Source organism: Scyliorhinus torazame, chromosome 8, assembly GCF_047496885.1.
Source record: "Scyliorhinus torazame isolate Kashiwa2021f chromosome 8, sScyTor2.1, whole genome shotgun sequence".
Taxonomy (NCBI): Eukaryota; Metazoa; Chordata; class Chondrichthyes; order Carcharhiniformes; family Scyliorhinidae; genus Scyliorhinus; species Scyliorhinus torazame.
Genome location: NC_092714.1, coordinates 150,867,414 through 150,891,592, shown reverse-complemented (window position 1 = coordinate 150,891,592; position 24,179 = coordinate 150,867,414). Strand labels below are relative to the sequence as shown.

General features: G+C 45.7%; 1 protein-coding gene across 1 annotated transcript in view; it reads left to right on the top strand.

Moving 5' to 3' along the window:
- The window catches only part of LOC140428192 (growth hormone-regulated TBC protein 1-A-like), a 98,383-nt gene that overhangs the window by 9,897 nt on the left and 64,307 nt on the right, over positions 1-24,179 (top strand). The window contains exon 3 of the mRNA XM_072514363.1: positions 97-255. Coding sequence (XP_072370464.1) covers positions 97-255 — 159 coding nt within the window. The remainder of the gene's footprint in view (positions 1-96; positions 256-24,179) is intronic.

Below are 24,179 nucleotides of genomic sequence, written 5' to 3'. Positions count from 1 at the left end.
GGTAGATAAACTTTCTCTAGACCACTCACTGATGTGATTTGCCAGCAATTGGGAAATTTATGTTTTACATTTTAACTACTTTTATTCCTGTAACAGTGAAACGGTACATCAGAAAAGGCATTCCGAACGAATATCGTAGTCTTATCTGGATGATTGTTAGTGGAGCCCAAGCACAGATGGAAAGAAATCCAGCTTATTATAAGAAACTACTGGAAATGGAGGAAGATACAAAGTTGATTGATGCTATTAAAACAGGTAACACAATTCCATTGGAGCAATAATAACTCCGAAACATGACCTCATTGCTGTTGGCTAGTGTATTGCGAAGCGCTCAACGAATTTAATTTTGGCTATACGCACAATTTAGTTGTTTGAAATTTTAGAAACTGAAGGAAAATGACATTACTTGGGGCTGGTGAGAACCTGAAAACCAGTTTCTGCAATCTGAATGATGAATTTACATGGAGTTTTGCATTGTAAATGTAGACTTAGCAATTTATAATGAAAAACAAGTGACAGCAAGAAGTCAAGTGGTAAAGGTGTGTGCAAGTGTCACACTTCTCAAGTACATACATATAAATTACTGTAGTGTGCACAAGCAGAGTTACCTGACTGCTGTCTTTATGCTGTTGATTCTGTCTCTCTTTTCTCATTCTCTTTCTTTGACTGTTTTTTCTTTCTGATTGAAGATGGTGAATTATGGAAGACCATTTCTGACTTTTTTGTTTTATAAAAACAGAATTGAGTAGGTTGATATTGAGGGAGCCTCGCCAGCCACCGTTTGAGGGATATGGATTGTTGATCGATTTGTGCAAAGAGGGAATACAGTAAGGGAGGAAATGGGTTAAACAGGTAGGAGAAAGTGGCAAAAGCAGGGCTAACGAATGTGCAAGGAGCTGGGGTACTGGATGGGAAGAAAGCTGCTTAGGACTACGTTTCTCCAGTAACTCCCCCCAGCCTTTCACAGACTTTCCTTCCAGTGTCTGCAATATAATGCTTTTCTTTCGCAAGTTGCTTCAACTGAGACATGGACTTGGCTCTGATTGCTACTTCAAATGAATCAGCAGTTCAGCATTCAGAATTGATTGGAGAGTGAAGTGCACTCGGGGCTCCTGCATGACCTAGCTTTTCTTCTTGATTGGCTGGTGGCCACCCATAACTGTGCTCTTTGGTGCGCACAAGCAGAGCTACCCGACTGCTGTCTTTATGCGGCCGATTATTTCTGTCTCGCTTTCCTTATTCCCCTTCTTTTCCTTTGTTTATCTGTGCTTTTAGTCCCGGCTGGAGATGGTGAATTGGGGAAGACTGATTTTTTTTTTTTTTGTTCTTTTTTGAAAAGTTGAATTTTGAAAGCAAACAAAGTCTCCCTACTTGCTCTTAAGCTATGGGGTAGCCACATCTATAAATGTGATAGCCATGAAGCTCTCAACTTCATGTTGTAGCACAATGTTGCCAGTTACTGCTCAAGTTCCGAAACCCACAACTTGAGCTGGTGCAGTTGGCAACGCTTCATAGATACATAGATACATAGAAGATAGGAGCAGGAGGAGGCCTTTTGGCCCTTCAAGCCTGCTCCACCATTCATCACGATCATGGCTGATCATCCAACTTAATAGCCTAATCCTGCTTTCTCCCCATAGCCTTTGATCCCATTCTCCCCAGTGCCATATCCAGCCGCCTCTTGAATATAGTCAATGATTTAGCATCAACTACTTTCTGTGGCAATGAATTCCAGAGGTTCACCACTCTTTGTGTGAAGAAGTGTCTCCTTATCGCTGTCCGAAATAGTTTACCCTGAATCCTCAGGCTGTGACCCCTGGTTCTGGACACCTATCATTGATAACATCTTCCCTGCATCTACCCTGTCTAGTCCTGTTAGAATTTTATAAGTCTCTGAGATCCCCCCTCATTCTTCTGAACTCCAGTGAGAACAATCCCAACCTAGTCAATCTCTCCTCAAATGACAGTTCCCCCCATCCGTGGAATCAGTCTGGTAAACCTTCACTGCATTCCCTCGAGAGCAAGAACACCCTCCGAGAAGGAGACCAAAACGGCACACAATACTCCCAAGTGTGGCCTCACAAAGGCACTGTACAATTGCAGCAACACATCCCTGCTTCTGTACTTGAAACCTCTTGCATGAAGGCCGACATACCATTCACCTTCTTTACCGCCTGCTGCACCTGCATGCTTACCTTCAGCGAATGGTGCACAAGGACATCCCGGTCCCGCTGCACACTCCCCTCTCCCAATTTACAACCATTCAGGTAGTAATCTGCCTTCCTGTTTTTGCTTCCAAAATGAATAACCTTACACTTATCCAAATTATACTGCATCTGCCATTGGTTTGCCCACTCGCCCAACCTGTCCAGATCTTGCTGTAGGATCTCTGCATCCTCGTCACAATTCACCTCCCACCTAATTTGGTATCATCTGCAAACTTTGCGATGTTCCATTTTGTTCCCTCCTCCAAATCATTAATATATATTGTGAATAGCTGGGGTCCCAGCACCGATCCCTGTGGTACCCCACTGGTTACTGCCTGCCAATTTGAAAAGGACCCATTAATCCCTACTCTTTGTTTCCTCTCTGCCAACCAGTTTTCTATCCATCTCAATACATTTCCCCCAATCCCATGTGCTTTAATTTTGCACCATAATCTCTCATGCGGGACTTTGTCAAACGCCTTCTGAAAGTCCAAATATACCACACCGACTGGCTCCCCCTTGTCGACTGTACTGGTTACCTCCTGAAAGAATTCCAACAGATTTGTCAAGCATGATTTTCCCTTCATAAATCCATGCTGACTCTGACTGATCCTGCCACTGCTTTCGAAATGTTCCCTTATAAAGTCCTTGATAATGGATTCAAGCATTTTCCCCACTACCGATGTTAGGCTTACTGGTCTATAATTAACTGCTTTCTCTCTACCTCCTTTTTTGAATATCGGAGCGACGTGAGCTAACCTCCAATCTGCAGGGACAGTTCCAGAGTCTATAGAATCCTGGAAGATCACCACCAATGCATCCACTATTTCCAGAGCCACCTCCTTAAGCACTCTGGGATGCAGATTCTCAGGCCCTGGGAATTTATCCGCCTTCAATCACATCAGTTTTCCCAGCACCATTTCTCTACTAATGTTGATCTCGCTCAGTTCTTCCTTCTCACTAAACCTTCCATTCTCCAACATTTCTGGGATCTGATTTGTGTCCTCATTTGTGAAGACCGAACCAAAGTATGTATTTAATTGCTCAGCCATTTCTTTGTCATTTATTATGCATTCCCCTGTTTCTGTCTGTAGTGGGCCTACATTTCTCTTCACATATCTGTAGAAACTCTTAGTGTCAGTCTCTCCCTGCAAGCTTCCTTTCATACTGTACTTTCCCCTTCTTTATCAATCCATGCGTCCTTTGTTGAATTCTAAACTGCTCCCAATCCTCAGACCTATTATTTTTCTTGGCCAATCTGTATGTTTCTTCCTTGGATCAGATACTATTTCTAATTTCCTTTGTAAGCCATGGATTGGCCCTCTTACCCCCTTTGCTTTTGTGCCAGACAGGAATGAATAGTTGCTGTAGTTCCTCCATGCGTTCCTTTAATGTTTGCCATTGTCTATCCACTGTCATCCCTTTAAGTAACTTTTCCCAATCTATCAAGGCCAACTCACGCCTCATATCCTCATTGTTCCCTTTATTAAGATTCAACTACTTCACTCTCCAGCTTGATAAGAAATTCTACATGTTATGGTCGCTTATCCCCAAGGGGTCTCGTACAGCCAGCTTGGCAATAATTCCCTTCTCATTACACAGTACCCAGTCTAAGATGGCCTGCTCTCTAGTTGGTTCCTCCAATTATTGGTCAAGAAAACCATCCTGTATACACTCCAGGAATTCCTCCTCTACGGCATTGTGGCTAATTCGATTTGCCCAATCTATGTGAAGATTTAAATCACCCATGATCACCGATATTCCCTTATTACATGCATCACTAATTTCTTGTTTAATGCCATTCCCAACCTCACCAGTGCAGTTTTGGGGTCTATATGGGGGTCCTTCTGCACTGTAAATTCTATGAAAATATATGACACAAACTAATATTTTTTGTCCCTTGCTATTTCTCAAATTACCCATACAGATTCCACATTGTCACGCCACCACCTTTTCTTTTATGCCTACCCTTCCTAAATACTGAGAACCCTGGGGCATTCAGTACCCATCCCTGTTCACCCTGCAGTCATGTCTCCCTAATCCCAATTCTATCATACCCATTTATATCTATCTGCGCGATTAGTTCATCCACTTTATTGCAAATGCTCTGTGCATTAAGGCACAGAGCCTTTAAGTTTGTCTTTTTCACAATGCTTGTCTTGCTCCCAATACTTTTCTCTACTGCCCTGTTTGAATTTTGTCCTTGGTTTCTCCACATACCACTTTTCTTATTCACTTATCTATCTTTTGCTTTTGTCCTTGCTCTCTCTTTCTCTGACTCCTTGCGTAGGTTCCCACCCCCCTGGCATATTAGTTTAAACCCTTCCCAACCACTCTAGCAAATAGCCCCCCTAGGACATCAGTTCCAGTCCTGCCCAGGTGTAAACCATCCAGTTTGTACAGGTCCCACCTAACATAAGAAACATAAGAACTAGGAACAGGAGTAGGCCATCTGGCCCCTCGAGCCTGCTCCGCCATTTAATGAGATCATGGCTGATCTTTGTGGACTCAGCTCCACTCTCCGGCCCGTACACCATATCCCCGAATCCCTTTATTCTTTAGAAAGGCATCTATCTTTTTCTTAAAAACGTTTAAAGAAGGAGCCTCAACTGCTTCACTGGGCAAGGAATTCCAGAGATTCACAACCCTTTGGGTGAAGAAGTTCCTCCTACACTCCGTCCTAAATCTACCTCCTTATTTTGAGGCTATGCCCCCTAGTTCTGCTTTCCCCGACCAGTGGAAACAACCTGCCTGCATCTATCCTGCCTGCATCTATCCTATCTATTCCCTTCATAATTTTATATGTCTCAATAAGATCCCCCCGCATCCTTCTAAACTCCAATGAGTACAGTCCCAGTCTACTCAACCTCTCGTCATAATCTAATCCCCTCAACTCTGGGATCAAACTAGTGAATCTCCTCTGCACTCCCTCCAGTGCCAATATGTCCTTTCTCAGGTAAGGAGACCAAAACTGAACACAATACTCCCAGATGCGGCCTCACCAACACCCTATACAATTGCAGCATAACCTCACTAGTCTTGAACTCCATCCCTCTAGCAATGAAAGACAAAACTCGATTAGCCTTCTTAATCACCTGCACACCAACTTTTTGCGACTCGTGCACCAGCACACGCAGGTCCCTCTGCACAGCAGCATGTTTTAACATCTTACCGTTTAAATAATAATCCATTCTGTTGTTATTCCCCCCCCAAAATGGATAGCCTCACACTTGGCAACATTGAATTCCATCTGCCAGACCCTAGCCCATTCACCTAACCTATCCAAATCCTTCTGCAGACTTCCGGTATCCTCTGCCCTTTTTGCTTTACCACTCATCTTAGTGTCGTCTGCAAACTTTGACACATTGCAGTTGGTCCCCAACTCTAAATCGTCTCTGTACATTGTGAACAACTGCGGGCCCAACACTGATCCTTGGGGGACCCCACTAGTTACAGGTTGCCAACCAGAGAAACACTCATTTATCCCCACTCTCTCCTTTCTGTTAGTTAACCAATCCTCTACCCATGCTACCACTTTACCCTCAATGCCATGCATCTTTAGTTTATGCAGCAACCTTTTGTGTGGCACCTTGTCAAAAGCTTTCTGGAAATCCAGATATACCACATCCATTGGCTCCCCGTTATCTACTGCACTGGTAACGCCCTCAAAAAATTCTACCAAATTAGTCAGACACAACCTACCCTTTGTGAACCCCAGAACCGGTCCCAATGCCCCAGGAATCTGAAACCCTCCCCCTGACACCATCTCTTCAGCCACGTATTCATCCTATATATCCTGTCATTTCTACTCTGACTAGCATGTGGCGCTGGTAGTAATCCTGAGATCACTACCTTTTGAGGTCCGATTTCTTAACTTCCATCGTCGCTCCCTGTATTCTGCCTTTAGGACCTCATCCCTTTTTTTACCTATGTCGTTTGTACCAATGTGTACCACGACCACTGGCTGTTCACCCTCCCTCTCCAGAATGTCCTGTACCCGCTCCGAGACATCCTTGACCCTAGCACCAGGGAGGCAACATACCATCCTGGAGTCTCATTTGCAGCCACAGAAACGCTTGTCTATTCCCCTTACAATTGAATCCCCTATAACTATTGCACTGTCGACTTCCGGTGACGGCGGGCGGGAGGCGGCCGCACAATGGAGGGCTCCCGTTCGGGAACGGCATTTTCGGGGCTTTAAGCCCGGTCCCAGGGTCCACGGAGGCGGCAAAAGCAGGAAGAAACAGTAAAGGCACAGTGAAGAAGAATGTCGAGGGTAAGCAAAAAATCGTCTGTAAAGAAAACAGCTGAAGGTCCGTCGGGGAGTGGAAGGTCACCGCGGGGTCACCAAGGAAAATGGAGGCTGGAGCACCAGTGGAGGCCGCATTGCTTATGGCTGAAGAAATAACTAAGGTGATGGCTGCGGAATTCAAAAGAAAGATTACAAGATACATGGAGACAATGAGGAAGGAGATGAGAGAGGTTTTGAGTGCGCAGGTGGAGGAGGCGATTTCCCCGGTCATGACGGCAGTGGCGGAGGTGCGAGAGCAAGGGGAGGCGCTGAAGGAAGTGGAGGAGACATTATTGAAGCACGATAATCAACTTGCCTCGATGGGGATGGAGATGCGGAAGGTGATGGACATTAGCAAGGATCTGCGAGGAAAAATGGAAGACCTGGAAAACAGATCCAGGCGACAGAATTTGAGGATTGTGGGGCTGCCCGAAGGAGTTGAAGGACCGAAGCCGATTGAGTATTTTGCCGCGATGCTGGCGAAACTATTGGGGGAGGGGGAGGATCCCTCCTGATATGAACTGGATCGGGCTCATCGGTCGTGGAGGCCTGTACCAATGGCGAGTGAGCCGCTAAGGGTAGTGACTCTTGTGCTTCCGTAGGTACAGTGTGATGGAGAAGGTCCTGAGCTGGGCCAAGCAGAAGAGGGTGGTGCAGTGGGCTGGAGCTGGTATACGTGTATACCAGGACTTTACGGTGGAGCTGGCGAGGAGGCGGGCTGCCTTCAACCGGGTGAAGAGGGCACTGTACATTAGCAAGGTGCAGTGCGGCATTGTGTATCCAGCGAAGCTGACGGTGACTTGCAAGCTCAGGGACTTTTATTTTGGAACGGCAGAAGCAGCGGAGGAGTTTGTGAAGGCAGAAGGACTGTGGCAGAACTGAGAAATTAAGAAATGGCCATGTGCCGATGTGACCTCATGGCTGACTATTTTTTTTTTTGTTTCACCGTGCAGGTGTATGAGCTAAAGGAGCCAATGTTGTATATATTTGGACAAGGGAAGTGATGGGACTTTCACTCGAAATGAGGGCTCTTTGGGGTGAAGGTGGATATGTGGGGTTTGTGTGCTAAAAGGGGATTTCTGGGCTTTCCTGGGGCCGGGCAAGGGGGAAAGGGACCCGGGCGGGGGCCTCCACGCTGGCCGGTTTAAGCCGGCCAGTGAACTGGAGTGAGGTGGGGGGGAGGGGTGGCGGCCATCGGAGTTTGGCAGAACAGGGTCCGAGTGGTCTAGCCGGGGTGGAAAGTTGGGGGGAAGGAACCGAGGTTTTGGGGGGGGGGGGGGCGGAGTTTTACAAGAGGCAGTGGACGGGTGGAATTGGAGACTGGGGGGGCGGGGGGTGGTACAACTCTTGGGTATCATGTACGGTACTCTTTCAGAGGTTGGATGGCGTTGAGTATGGGGGGGGGGGCGGGGGGGAAGAGGGGGTGGACTCTATAGGTCAATGGGGACCATGGGCAGTCCCGGACTCCTTTTTCTTTTTCTCCTTTGTTTTTTGTTGCCACCGTGGGAGGGTTTGTTTTATTGGATGCATATATTGACAGGTGGACTGTTGTTTGGGGTGGTGGGAGGATAGGATCTGTGGGTGGGGTGTAAATTTTGAAGGAAAATGTGAAAATGGAGAATAAAAACATTTATTAAAAAAAAAAAGCTATTGTACTGTCACACTTATTACTCCTCCCCTCTGCAGCAGAACCAACCATGGTGCCACAGGTTTGGCTTTTGCTGTTTTCCCCTGAGAGGCCATTCCCCTCAACAGTATCCAAAACGGTATCTGTTCTGCGGGGGAATGGCCACAGGAGATTCCTACACTACCTGCCTCGCTCTCTTGCTCTGTCTGGTGGTCACCCATTCCCTTCCTGCCTGCGGAGTCTGAGCCTGTGGTGTGACCACCTCTCTATACGTGCTATCCACGATGCTCTCCGACTCGCGGATGCTCCACAGTGTCTCCAGCCGCCGCTCCAGCTCTGAAACTCAAGCTTCCAGGGGCTGTAACTGGAGACACTTCCTGCACACATGCTGACCCTGGGGACTGGAACTGTCCCCAGCCTGCCATATGTTTCCTGCATATGTGGTTATTCAGGACATTGGGCAATCATTCTCCGTTTCCCGCGTACTACAGGTTGTGCACCGAGAGGTCAGTGCTACCCTGCACACAATATTCCAGATGTGGCCTCACCAAGGCCCTGTATAATTGCAGCACGGCATCCCTGCTCCTGTACTCTAATCCTCTTGCTATGAAGGCCAACGTACCAGTTGCCTTTTTTTACTGCCTGCTGCATCCTTACCTTCAGCGACTGGTGTACGAGGACACCCAGGTCTCGTTACATATTCCCTTCTCTTAATTTATGGCCATTCAGATAATAGTGTGACCTCCTGTTTTTGCGATCAAAGTGGGTAACCTCGCATTTATCCAAATTATACTGCATCTGCCATTCATTTGCCCACTCACTCAATTTGTCCACATCACACTGAAGGATCTCTACATCCTCCTCATAGCTCACCACCCCCCCACCCAACTTTGTGTCATCTGCAAATTTGGCGATATTACATTTTGTTCCCTCATCTAAATCAGCTGGGGTTCAGCACCGATGCCTACGGTACCCCACTAGTTACTGCCTGCCAATTGGAAAAAGACCCGTTAATTCCTACTCTTTGTTTCCTGTCTGACAGCCAATTATCTATCCATCTCAATATATTACCCTTAATACCATGTGTTTTCATTTTCCACACTAATCTCTTATGTGGGACTTTGTCGAAAGCCTTCTGAAAGTCCAAATAAACCACATCCACTGGCTCACCCTCATCAACTCTACCAGTTACATCCTCAAAGAATTCCAGTAGATATGTCCAGCATGATTTCCCTTTCCTATATCCATGCTGACTCTGTCCAATCCTGCCATTGTTTACAAAGTATTCTGCCAAGTTCAGCAGAAAATGAATGAACGGACAAAGATTCCCTAACAATGGACGTTTTTCTCTTATCAAATGAGACATTCTTTTGGTAACTGTAACTTTGAGAAGTTAGTTGTTTTTGTGTGTAACAGAAACGATTGGGTGTTGTGCTTCAGACTTAATTGATGATGTCATTTGCTGACCTGCTGGCCTTTCAATTGTAGAATAAGCAACAGAATGATCTTTCAGACATTACTGTTTGTGGGAACTTGCTGTGCACCAGTTGGCCGCTGTTTGCCACATTATAACAGTCAATACACTTCGAAAAATGTATTTCATTGGCTTGAAAGCACTTTGATATGCCCACTGTTTGTGGAAAGTGCTATATAAATGCAAGTATTTCTTTTTTTGTCAATCTACACCTTCCTGACACATTACAGCTAGCAGGCATTTGACCATGAAAGAACTGTCAGTTTACAACTAATCCATTGAAGCTAACCCAGACAGCTGTGAGAGTACCTTCATCATAAGGATTGCAGTGGCTCAAGAGCGTGGCTCACCAACACCCAATAGAGATGAGTAATAAATGATGCCCATGACCGCAACGCCCACATCCCATGAACGTATATTGAAAAATAATACAGTTTTGTTCAGCCTACACCCTAGAGATCTAAACCATACTTATTATGTTGGCACAAGGTCTGTTTATATCAAAAGGGATTATTAGTGTATGTTAGTGTCTGTTCATAAGTTGCAATCCACTACTTTTACTGGACAAAATTCTTTCATACAAAGTCTACCAATATTAAACATGCTTGCAATTAAATAATGAAAACTTCTCTTATGATTTTACTTAAAAATTATGATTCGTATTTCATATTAACTCATCTAATAGTTGGTTACAGTGTAATGCCTCAATCCATAAGGAGTGAGTTGCACTGCAATCAAAATATGATAATAAGAGCTCAATCTTTGCTCCAAATGTGGGAGCGCAGTCGGGGAAAATTCCCAATCCTGCAAACCCAAATTAGGCGAACGTGCCCCGAATCTTTGGATTTTCGTTCTGGGGCTGTGGCTGTGCAGTTGCTAACGGGAATCTGGGGCGAAATTCTCCGGAAACGGCGCGATGTCCGCCGACTGGCGCCCAAAACGGTGCAAATCAGCCGGGCATCACGCCGCCCCAAAGGTGCGGAATGCTCCGCATCTTTGGGGGCCAAGCCCCAACCTTAAGGGGCTAGGCCCGCGCCGGACGAATTTCCGCCCCGCCAGCTGGTGGAAAAGGCCTTTGGTGCCCTGCCAGCTGGCGCAGAAATTACATCTCTGGGTGGCGTAGGAGCGGGTGCGTCAGCGGCCGCTGACGGCATTCCCGCGCATGCGCAGTGGAGGGAGTCTCTTCCGCCTCCGCCATGGTGGAGACCGTGGTGAAGGCGGAAGGGAAAGAGTGCCCCCACGGCACAGGCCCGCCTGCGGATTGGTGGGCCCCGATCGCGGGCCAGGCCACTGTGGGGGCACCCCCCCCGGGGCCAGATCGCCCCGCGCCCCCCCCCCCAGGACCCCGGAGCCCACCTTGTCCCGCCGGAAAGGTAGGTGGTTTAATCTACGCCGGCGGGACAGGCATTTTAGCGGCGGGACTTCGGCCCATCCGGGCCGTAGAATCGCGGGGGGGGGGGGGCGGCCCCCGCCAACCGGCGCAGCGCGATTCCTGCCCCCGCCGAATCTCCGGTGGTGGAGAATTCGGCAACCGGCGGGGGCGGGTTTCACGCCAGCCCCCGGCGATTCTCCGACCCAGCGGGGGGTCGGAGAATCTCGCCCCTGGTGTGCAGACCCTGGAAAGAGTTTGGAGGCAGATAGTCACAATGGTTGTTGAGTGCTGTGGATAAAAGCCCCTTCCTCGTACTCTAGATCAATTACATAAAAAAACAACCCTCTATGCCTCGCCCACTAACCTTTCCCCCCCCCCCCCCCCAATGACATACTCCTCACGCCCCATCCATGCCATCATGCACATAACCCATCATGCTATGTCATACCTCTGTGTCAACCTATGTTGTTCCAGCCATCCCCCCAGGGCAATTCATAGCCTCCATGCCAACCCATACCCCAACTAATCCCTATGGACAGTGAAAAATATTGTTCTGCATACAGTCCAGATCAAATCGTTCCATACATTTAAAAAAAAAACATTGGGCATACATAAATACACATTTTAACAACATAGGCACAGGCATTGGGTGAGCATACGGAATGTAGTACTACTCAGTAGAGAAGATGTGTGAAGAGATTAGTTTAGTCCATAAGAGAGTCATTCAGGAGTCTGGTAGCAGCGGGGAAGAAGCTGTATTTGAACCTGTTAGTGCGTGTTCTCAGACTTTTGAGTTCTCAGACTTTTGTCCGATGGAAGAAGTTGGAAGAGAGAATAACCCGGGTGGGAAGGGTCTTTGATTATGTTGCCCGCTTTCCCAAGGCAGTGGGAGGTGTAAACAGAGTCAGTAGATGGGAAGTGGGTTTGTGCGATGGTTTGGGCTGTGTTCACGACTTTCTGCAGTTTCTTACGGTCTTGGGCTGGGCAGTTGCCATACCAGGCTGTGATGCAGCCAGATAGGATGCTTTCTATGGTGCATCTGCAAAAGAGTCAGTGTGGACATGCCGAATTTCCTTAGTTTCCTGAGGAGGTATAGGCGCTGTTGTGCTTTCTTGGTCGTAGCGTGACCCTATATGGCTATGACCCTACGTAGGACTAACCTAGTGCCAACACATGCCACCACCCACCATCCTTTGCCCTTACACCCTCCTTTTTTCCCTTAATTTTTCCAATTAAGTCACAATTTAGCATGGCCAATCCACCTACCATGTACATCTTTGGGTTGTGGGACTGAGACTCACGCAGGCATGGGAAGAATGTGCAAGCTCCACATGGACAGTGAACTGGGCCGCGATCGAACCCGGGTCCTCGGCGGTGTGAGGCAGCAGTGCTAACCACTGTCCACCATGCCACCCCTGCCCTTACACCCTCCTTGCCAGATCATTCAGCATTCACCATGGACAGTCGAGGGAGTCATGGACAGATGAAATAGAATAAAGTTGGAAGTGTCAATTGTAGACTTAACTATTTAAAATAAATACACTCATTGATATTTAATTCCCCTCAAGTACTTAATCTCTTATAAAAACAAACATTTATATTCATAATCCCTTATAAAAGACAGCTAATCTCTTTACAATCACTTGGATCTGTTAATCACATTGTGAATTTACAACTGCCCCACTGTGATAATGGTAGGTTGTGGAAGTAGCTAAATGACACTAATCCTATAATGAGGACCCCCAGGCTTGTATCAACAAATAGTGAAATAGCAAACATCGATTTAGTTCAACTGCAGGCTGAATATTTTTCCAAAATTTAATGGGCCTGCGCATTTAAATGACTTGACAGGTTGACCGTTGCACGAAGCTTATCCACTTTTTTACGCACCTACAGATCTACGCTTAATAATGCCAAAGGGGCACCTGACCTCTCCAAATAACTCCGGCAGCTTTAGAACGGTTGTTTAAATGCCTAAAACGTTTAAGAAATGGCAATATTAAGTTTTATTCTGTTTGATCACAAACACACTTTTAGAATTGAGACTCCGCCACCATTTTGGCTAAGGCATGGAACCCTTCTGACTTTACAAAAAAAAAAACAGACCTGCGTTTTTCACAGGCGAGCCTGCAACTTCTCCTCTCCCTCTACAAACCCCATGGGCGGGATTCTCCGACCGCGTTCGCCCGCCGGCCGGAGAATCCTGCCCGAGGTCAATGCAACCTCGCCTGTGGTGTTCTTGCGGCGAACGGGCCGGGAGAATCCAGCCCTGTAAAATGATGTGCTATTTTCTCTTTATCCAAGGGTGGTGTTACAGGAGATGCCCTTATTATAATTAGTTCATCTCATCTCATGGGGAAAAAAGTATCCGCCTGCTTTGTCTCTTCAGATGTCCAATTCTTTCTGTAACCTTATCTTTAAGTCTCTTCTTGTCCCTATCTCTTCACATGTGTGTAACTCTTGATTGGTATCTTATAGGGTGTTCTATATACACTGTTCCAGCTCTTTCTCCACTTTGTCTTTCCCCGTCTCTGTCTGTTTGTATTGTTTCCTTTTCACTTTTCTTACAGGTTTAGCCCAACACCTCCGGATATAAACCTGTGTCTCTGGGTGTTGGGACTCTTGTTTTACCTTCTTCTAATAAGAGTCGATTGTTCAATTGATTGGAGGTATCGAAAATGCAACATTATTGCTAATTATTCACTTTAATGCACTCTCAAACAATACATAAATGGGTCAAAAACATGGCAACAAAGCATTAAACATAAATACATAAAGAAATCACTTTAAAACAAACAAATGGACAGATGGTTCAAGAATTCACGAGGTACTACTTTTAAGGAATCCTTATCTATGGTCTAATCCCTCATTTACTCTCATTGGTTTCTAATTATCAGCTGAGACCTCCTAGTTTATTCAAATGGATGTCTGTTACTTAGAGGATGATTTATTAATCAAACATTGGCCATTACTTAAGATTGACTGGTGTCCATCAAAGTTAGCTCAGCGTCTACCTGCACAGTCTCAGGAAAATAGGTTTCTCACGCCACCGCTGACCCTAGACCTTGCTGTAACTAATTAGTTGATACATTCTTATTGCTGAATACGCTGAAATACAATAGTTAATTCATTGTATGAAACATTCACTGAAACAATGTCTACATTTCCATAAAGACACTTTTAATAGTTTCACTCTTTTGCTATTCATTCAATTAGCACCTAGAACCATGAACAAAGAACAATACAGCCCTCCAAGCCTGTACCGGTCATGATCCCAACCTAGCTGAAACCATCAGCACTTCCTTGTGCCGTATCCCTCTCTACCCATCCTATCCATGTGTTTGTCAAGATGCCCTTTGAACGCTGTTAATGTATCTGCTTCCACAACCTCCCCTGGCAACGTGTTCCAGGCAGTTACAACCCTCTGCGTAAAAAAGAATGTCTCGCACATCTCCTCTAAACTTTCCCCCCCCCCCCCCCCCCCCCGATCTTAAACCTATGTCCTCTGGTGACTGATCCCTCCACCCTGGGACAGACTGCCTGCCCGCCCGTCCACTCTATCCATGCCCCTCATAAACTCCATCTTTCTAATGAAAACAGTTTGAGTCTATTCAGCCTCTCAACATAGCTAACATCCTCCAGACCACCCAACATCCTGGTAAACCTCTTCTGCACCCTGTCCTTAAGTGGTCCAATCCTTTCCCTGGCCACCCTCTCTTACTTTTTACATATGAATATAAAGCTTTGGGATTCACTTTAATCCTACTTGCCAAGGACTTTTCATGACCCCTCCTCGCCTTCCTAATTTCCTGCTTTCTTTCTACTCCTCAAGGGTTTTGAGGAGTCATAGTCATAGGGGACTCTATAGTCAGGGGCACAGATAGGCGCTTCTGTGGACGTGAAAGAGACTCCAGGATGGTATGTTGCCTCCCTGGTGCCAGGGTCCAGGATGTCTCCGAACGGGTAGAGGGCATCCTGAAGGGGAAGGGCAAACAGGCAGAGGTCGTTGTACATATTGGTACTAATGACATAGGCAGGAAGGAGTTCAGGGAGCTCGGCAGACAGTTAAAAGACAGGACCTCTAGGGTTGTAATCTCGGGATTACTCCGTGTGTCACGTGCCAGTGAGGCTAGAAATAGGAAGATAGAGCAGCTAAACATGTGGCTAAACAGCTGGTGTAGGAGGGAGGGTTTCTGTTATCTGGACCACAGAGCTCTTCCGGGGCAGGTGTGACCTATATAAGAAGGACGGGTTGCATCTAAACTGGAGAGGCATAAATATCCTGGCCGCAAGGTTTGCTAGTGTCACACGGGAGGTTTTAACTAGTATGGCAGGGGGGTGGGCATGGGAGCAATAGGTCAGAAGGTGAGAGCATTGAGGGAGAACTAGTGAATAGGGACAGTATGACTCTGAGGCAGAGCAGACCGGGTGAAGTTGCTGAACACAGCGGGTCTGGTGGCCTGAAGTGCATATGTTTTAATGCAAGAAGTATTACGGGTAAGCACAGTACGAAGTCTTACAACACCAGGTTAAAGTCCAACAGGTTTGTTTCATGTCACTAGCTTTCGGAGCGCTGCTCCTTCCTCAGGTGAATGAAGAGGTATTCATTACCCAATACCAGATCCAGTACTGCCCCTTCCCTAGTTGGACTATCTACATATTGCATCAAGAAGGCTTCCTGGATACACCTTACTAACTCTGCCCCATCCAAGCCCCTAGCACTAAGTGAGCCCTAGTCAATATAGGGGAAATTAAAATCCCCTGCCACAACAACCCTGTTACTTTTGCACCTGTCCAAAATCTTTCTACCTATCTGCTCCACTATCTCTCGCTGGCTGTTGGAGGACCTGTAATAAATGCCCAACATTGCGATTGCCCCCTTCCTGTTCCTGAGCTCTACCCAGATTGCGTCATTGTATGAGTCCTCCAAGGTGTCCTCCCACAGTACGGCTATAATATTTTCCTTAACCAGCAATGCTACTCCCCCACCCCTTTTATATCCTCCACTATCTCTCCTGTAGTATCTGTATCTTCCAACATTCAGCTGCCAATCCTGCCCTTCCTTTAACCATGTTTCTGTGATAGCCACAGCATCATAATTCCAAATACTAATAAGTGCTCTAAGTTCATCTGCCTTACCTGCTATACTTGTGGCTTTGAAGGAAATACACTTCAAACCACTGCGTTTGAGGAGACAGGGTGATGTTGTTCTCTTATTTATGTTCTCTATTTCCTCTTCAGTTCTTACACCTTTGAATGAATTAATAATCTATCACTGGGAATGTTAGAACTGGCCTGTGTGTTCTATGTGAGCAATGGAATTGGGGATTCAGGGTCTGTATGTACAGGAAACAGGATGGGGATAGGTTTGTGAAGGAATGGGGTGCGATGTAGATTTTGACGCATTTAAGATAATCATATTGTTGCTGGGTATTGCAGTAGTAGCCTTTGGCTGTTACTTTGGCGGGATATGGGTACATATTACAGGCAGCAAGGGTGGGAGCGGATGGCCACTGCTGCCTGACTGCCCACACTAACGGTGCTATGGCACGGGCAGTGTATTGTTGGGGTCGGTTGGCTTGTTAATTAGCTCAGTTGACCCTTGATTATTTCTTTAAACATAGGTGGACTGCTGATATCAGCCAAAATCCACCTACCTTGGTATGGGGATGAGCCCGTGGTGGGGGGGGTGGGGGGGGGGGGTGTTGGGCACCCATCCTATTTTACTTGCCCACTTGCCAAAACATGCCCAGCAGGGGAACATGCAAAATCCAGTCCATTGTTTTAGTTGCATGTGTTCTCTTGATTACCTGCCGCATATAATTGTGGCTTCGGCCTGCAATGTTTTATGTGGAACTGGGTTAGGAGACAAAGAAGATGACCAGAAACTGTAAGATTGTATTATGGTGCCAGATCAGACCCCAACAGTGGCTAGGATTCTGGACCGAAACTCCAATACTTTAGTTTATTTTAAGACTGTGCAGAAAGAATGATTTGTGATCAAGGAGTGATAGCATGAAAAAACTATAGGACTTCTGGTATTTCTAAATCAAAAATTTATTAGAATATAATATTAAGCTTCACGAAAGAGATCAGCTTTCAGTTCCTCTTAACACTACTACTCAATTTCCCATTAAACAACAAGAAAAGAAACATACAGCTGTCAATCCAGTTTTAGGATTAGAGATAGATTTTTTTAAAATAGAAATTTAGTGTACCCAATTCATTTTTTCCAATCCACCTACCCTGTACATCTTTGGGCGAAACCCACGCAAACGCTGGGAGAATGTGCAAACTCCACACGGACGGTGATCCAGAGCCAGGATCGAACCTGGGACCTCGGCGCTGTGAGGCAGCAGTGCTAACCACTGAGCCACCATGCTGCCTCAGATAGATTTTTTAAATATATATTTTATATATTTAATGACTGATTATTAAGATTCGTTTTAATTTTTTAACCTATATGATCAGTGACCTAAAAAGCAACCTCACCACTGGAAGAGGTTACAGCAAATGTCTTTTGAGTAACCTGATCAAATTTGTGGAAGAAAGTGGAGTGATTTTAATTAGTTCTGTACTGGTTATTCATGGTTGTTTTGTTTTTAATGTTTCCTGATTTGAGTCCCATTTAGTCCATCACGTGTTTCAGTTAATTAATGGTGTGATGCAACGGGTGTAATCAGGATGCAAGACCTTTAATTATTTTGACAGTGAAGTTTGTGGTTTGCGAGCATTGCACAGTTCTGTAAGAGGCTGTTTGTCACGGAAACACTGTTTTATATCACCAACGTGTCCTATGTAGCCTGAATCCTCTGTGGGGAATTGGCGTGTGTGTGGGGGGAGGGAGGGTCCATTTCCAAGTTTCTCCTAAAATTGCCATTTTGCGCCCCCCCCCCCCCCCCTAGTGATTAGCATTACTTGGGGTAAAAACTGAAAATTCTGGATAAATTAGCAGGTCTGGCAACATCTGTGGAGTGAGAAACACAGTTAATGTTGGGAGCCTAAGTTAGCCTTTTACAGGTCATTTAGACTCGCAGCGTTGGGCGAGATTCTCTGGCCTCCCCACGGCGTGTTTTTCGGCAGGTCCGTGGCGGGATCTTCTGGTCCCGCCACTTCAATAGGTTTTCCCATTTCCGGGAAACCTTGGAAGATCCCGCCCGTATAGGCAGCCCGAAGATCTCGCCACAAATGCTGCCAGACCTGCTGAGTTTATCCAACATTTTCTGTTTTTGTTTCCGATTTCTGACAGTACTTTGCCTATTTTAGCATTACTTGGGATTGAGTACGCAAGGTGAGTGCCTCAGTAGCTATTTGTAGTAAAACATTCTCTGCTCTAACAATGTTCCAATGAAGCAATCTAGCAATGAAGTAGAGATTGTAAGGTGGGGTGGAGAAGCATTTGGAAATTTGAATGGTTGGTACTTATTTGCAGCTAATAAATTGTGGAATACAAGGAAATTGAATTGTTTTTATCTTGAAAGGACACCTGGAGCTGATGAATCCTTCAACTGAGTCACTTCAATAAATCGACTCTAAATGTAATTGTTTGCAGCCTTGTGCTTTCTCTGAAACTTGCCACTTGGTTTAAGAATCAACCAGAATTTTTTTTTCTGTTTTCCCCGCTTGGGGTACTTGATTCTGTCCGTTTATCTTTCACACTATGTTAGAGTTGACAACCCAGGCCTCAGGAAAATCATTCATCTACTAACTCCAGACATTTTAAATTCGAAGCCTTGTGATCTCCAATTTCACAGAGCTCTCCTCTTGCATCCGAACCGCAGTCCGCTCTGGCTCAGAAATGTTTCACAGTCAGCCAACCTGTGAACTCTTGCTATTTGAGTGCCTTCTGAAGTGTTGCTTCAAGTTCTAAGTTACCAACTCTTCTATCCTTCCGTTGCTAAGAGCAGGGCGTACCAGCCTGCTGGACTTGGAGGGGAGTAAGGACATTGTCGTAGGACACTGAACTGACCTGCTAGCTGCCTTTAGGAACAGAAATGCATAGAAATTACAACATGCCCCTGTCAGCTGTCACTTTCCACATGACCAAAAGGTTCAAATCACACTTATCCATGCTCTTCCGATATCCCTTAACATCCTTTCCTTTCACCTACTTATCCAATGCCAGCAATCCTAAGAGTGAACGTCAGTCTTTCACTTCTGTGTGAAGAGGTTTCATACAATCCCTACAATGCAGAAACAGGCCATTTGGTCCATCAAGTCTGCACTGACCCTTCAACGAGCACCCTGCCCACCCCTCCAACCCATAACCGCACCTCACCTTTGAACACGAAGGGGCAATTTTAGCATGACCAGTTCACCTAACCTGCATATCTTTGGACAGTGGCAGGAAACCCACGCAGGCACAGGGAGAAAGTGCAAACTCCACACAGTCACCCAAGGCTGGAATTTAACCTGGGTCCCTGGTGCTGTGAGACAGCAGTGCTAACCACCGTGTCACCCCTTTCTCCAGCTCTGCTATAAATAAGGAGGAAAGGCAGTGAGCTAATGGAGGGGACACTCATTGTATCAGAAAGATAGGAACTACAAATGACAGAGGTTGCATCAAAGGAAACCGGCTTATGCTTTGTGAATGTTACACAACTACTGTCGAAATACATTTAAAAGTAAAATCAGGAAATCGTCACTGATCAGTTACATGTGTGTGTATATAACCAATATTTCTGGTTATTAGAATTAGTAACACAGAAACAAGGTGCTTGGTGTTTATGCTCAACAACATCACCCTCTCACACTTTACTTCATCTTGCCCTCTCTAATTGCTTCAATTTTGTTCTCTTTCATGTTTATTTAGCTTCCCTTTCAACAAATTTATACCATTTGTCTCAACTATTCCATTTGGCAACAATTTAAACTTTCTGTTTGCTACCTGAATAACGGGGTTCTGTATTACTGTCCAGATTTTTTTTCCATTATTCTTTTACGAGACGTGGATGTTTCTGGTCAGACCAGCATTTATCACTCATCGCTAATTTCACTTGAGAAGGTGGTGGTGAGCTGCCTTCTTCAAATGCTGCAGTCCATGTTGTGTAGGTGCACCCACAGTGCTGTTATAGAGGGAATTCCAGGGTTTTGACCCAGCGACAGTGACCATATATTCTCTTCTGTTTCTACCCCAAATTAAACTTATTTTCCAAGGTGCAAGTGACCTCCTTATTCCCTATCGAAATGCACCAATTTATATTGATATGGATGGAAACTTATTTGCATTTTGCAAATTTGTTAATATTGTCTAGTGTTTTGTCATAGGCTTCAATATTAACTGTATTTCCTAGTTTGATGTCATCTGCAGATGTTGATATTTCTGATTCTTCAACTAATTTACGTATTTATCTAAAAAACAAATCATGGTTGTCGCACTAATCCTTGTGGAACACCACGTTCTGGCAGTTTAAATAACTGCTTTCATCCACTTACTCTCTGTTTTCTAACCAACTTGTTATCTATTCTGTTGATTGTCCCCTGACTCCACATGTCCGGACATAGTTATAAACCTACCTGGTAAAAGGCCTTTTGAAAGCCCATGTGTACTGCATTCGCTGTATTACCCTAACTACTTTCTATATTAAAACAAAGGATTGGGGTTGCCAAAGATGCATTTCATAAAATGGAATAGATTATGATCAACTCAAAATCAGCCTTGAAATCAAAGCCCAGAATCCTAGACTGCTCCATCACACAAATTTTGACATGGAGAACTGAGTATTGGACAATCTGTGAAGCAATGCAGAGAAGTACTGAGGCTGCAAAGCTCTGGTTTTTGAGTTGATTAATGAAGATATCTTGGTCAAGTCACATTATCAATGAAGAGGTGCTGGTGAAATCTGAGAGCAAAAGACCTCTGCTGACCAAGATCTGGAAGAGACAGTTTGAATTTTGTGGACACCATCTGCAGATTCCCCTCCACAGCAACCGTCCTCTAACGATCTCCTTGCTTACGACCTGGTGAGTGAAGGTTGCAGGATGTCTGGTGTTTTGGTGGGAGGTTTCCAAATATCCCTGGGCTCCTTCAAAACATATAAATTTATAAATGCTTTTCTAAGAATATAAAAGATGGCTGGCGGCATAGTAAACTCAAAACCGACATCGTAAACTCAAAACCGACGTCATAAATTCAAAACGGGGAGGGATTCTCCGTTGCCTGACGCCCGATATCGTAATTGATTCCAACAGCGGAATCGGTGCTGACGCCACTTGGATGCCGGTTTGCGAATCTCCGCCCTCCGCCTCCTCCAAAACCCGTGTCATCGTGACGTGCAGCGCGCGCAGTCGCAATGCAGTTGGTGCTTCATCGGTTGGTCCATTCGCAATGCACCGCCCCTGATGGGCCGAGTTCCCGGCATAGCAGCTGCGGACTGTCTAGCGGTGCCACACACGGCCGGGATCTGCGCTGTTGTCTGGAGAGGCTTCAGCGAAGTCTGGGGGAATTGGTGGGAGGTGGGCTGCGAGGTCGCAGTTTGCGGGTCTGATCAGCGCACAGCTGGCGCCATGTTGCACGGCACGATTGCTGCAGCTCGTCAGCTGTGCGCTTGCGTGGCCCGGGACCCAGCCATTCTCCGTTTTCTTTCGGCACAGGAGGCGGGAGTTTTGATCGGCGCCCGCGCTAGCCCCTCACTGGAATTGGTGAGGAGTTCACTCCGATTTTCTTCGCTTCGATCTCCTGCGGATTCTCCATTCGAGTTGGCACTTAGCCACAGGAACGGAGAATCCAGCCCAGGATGTCCAGTTTTAAAAATCGTAAGTGTCGTTTGTTGTAACTCGATTATCGTAAAGTCGAGGACTGCCTGTTATTGGCTATGGGTTGGTGGTTAAAGGAAGAGATCTCAAAGAATTGAAAAGCAAGTTCTCCTGATATAATAATTAGTAGTGAAGGTGGAAGACTTCAGCCAATCGCTGTCGAAAAATCAGAAAATGATCTTTCCACAATGAAGTGATCGCTACCCACATCGATTGAATCGGGAGCAGGAAATAAACGCAAGTACGATGAGAGTTATTTGACTTTTGGATTTATGCACATTGGAGAAAAAGATTCCCCTGAAGCACAGTGCATGATGTGCTATAAAATATTATCCAACAGTTCTATGGCACCTGCTAAACTGCGGATGTGTTTGCAAACAAATTATTCCCAAAATAAAGTTAAAGACCTAAGTTTGTAAGACTATGGACCAAGTGCTAAAGACACTTACAGACTGTAAAACTTTGATGTCCGAAACTGTCTAAGCCGATAATGAAAGCACAACAGAGGCATCTTGCAAAGCACGTTACCGCATTTCACTTCAGGGCAAAGCGCACAAGTGCAGCGAAAATCTGATCATGCCTCGCTGTAAAGACATTGTAACATGCATGCTTGATGAGCCTGCTGGTAAAAGAAATTGAGGCACTATAGTTGCCAAACAAAGTGTGCTTTAACTTTTCAACATTAAGGATTTCATCAATACATTTGGGAAAAGCTGCCCTAGTTCTTTTTGCAGTTTATTTGGTTGAAATATTCCATGGTTATTCTTCAGTGTATTTTATTCACTTCAAAGAGTTACATATTTCTCCCTCCAGTTTCTTTCATTATTAAGCGTTCGGTAGTGTACGAACATGATCAATTCCTTCTTATCCTATAACTCAATCCATATGGATTCTGTTCCTAACTTAATGTTGGTTCTGTCCTTTTATCTGCTGCTGTTACATTATCTCTAATTCGTGAAGCCAGTCTTCCCCTTCTTCCTTCTCTATACTGCAACTTTATTTGTTTCCTGACTTTTTATTTTATTTTACCCTTATTCTGTCTCATGATTTGACCTTTCCTTCCATCTCGCTGACCTTTAATATGCTGTTATTTCTATCAGATTCCTCCCCCTGTCTTACTGGTTTAAAATTCTATCCACAGGTTGAAAAATGTTAGTAAATGGGTTAATTATTTTCACGTGATCATCAACCCTCTGATATTACAGATTGACCTCACTACCTGTGTTAATGTAGCAATCCTGTCACAATGAATGCTCTGGTTGTGAGATCAGTTGTTAAGAATTGGGGAAAGATTAGGGCACTATTCTTGAGTGTATATATAAGAACTGGTATCCACCTGAAGGGGGAGAAGGGAGTCTGTACCTGTGTTCTGCTTGGATTTGCTTTTCTGGCACAGCGTGGCCGGTGAAAGCCGGGAGACCACGCTCCCGATATCTACTCGGCTCGCAGCGCCTCGCTGGATTCAACGCAATCTTGAGACGTTGCAAATGGAATCCTAACCACAATGGGTGGGATCAGTTTTTGACAAATCCTCATATTGGAGAGAGGCAGTAAGCTTTATTCTAATGTGCAGATTCCCGAGGTACCTGAGACTTTGAGATTCAATCCCTTCATCTCGGGGACCTTGGGCAAGCACCGTTTGGTACTGGACCCCACATATGGGGACTAGACAGAACGGCACTCGTGGGGGGCTCGAAGGGGATCGGAGGTGCCCAGCTGCTTGCCCTTTGGGCAATGTGGTGTCCTGGCACTGGTGCCAGCCTGGTACCTTGGCACTGCCAGCCTGCACCCTGGCAGTGCCACCTGTGTGCCAGCCTTGCACTGCCAAGGTGCCCGATGGCACTGCCAGGGACATGGCTAGAGTGCCAGCCTGCTGATGCCAAGCTGGCATCTGGTTGCCCGATGTGGGTGTTGGAGGTTGCATGGAGTGCCGGGGGACCCTCCCATGTAGTGTTCGGGCAGGGGGAAGGTCGGGAATTTTTTTTGTGGGCCTTGGAGATCGGGACGCCATTCTCTTGCTCCAACAGGGAGTTCCTGCGAACGGAGCTCCCCATTGTTAGAAATAGGGCTATGAGCGGCCTCTGCCGCGCATTCCCTGATTAGGTCCCTTATTCAAAGTGAGTCGCGTTGAATAGCTATGTGTTTCCCGGTACTGCCAATGAGCAGCCAATTATAATAATCTGTGCCCTCTAATATTGGACAATTATCCTCAATATTTGGTGCTGATTTATAGTCCCATTGGTCCATAGGCCTTTCCTCTTAAAACAGAAAATGTTGGAAATACTCAGATCAGGCAGGATTTTGGGAGATAAAGATGGAGTTAATGTTTCCGGTCAATTATCTTTGATCAGATGGTCAGTGGTTTTCCCATTGGTTACTGTTGAGCAAGCAGGTGTTAATGCAGTTAGCTCACAGCTTCCCCTGCTGATGGGCTTTGCTTTTCTGTATCAGAG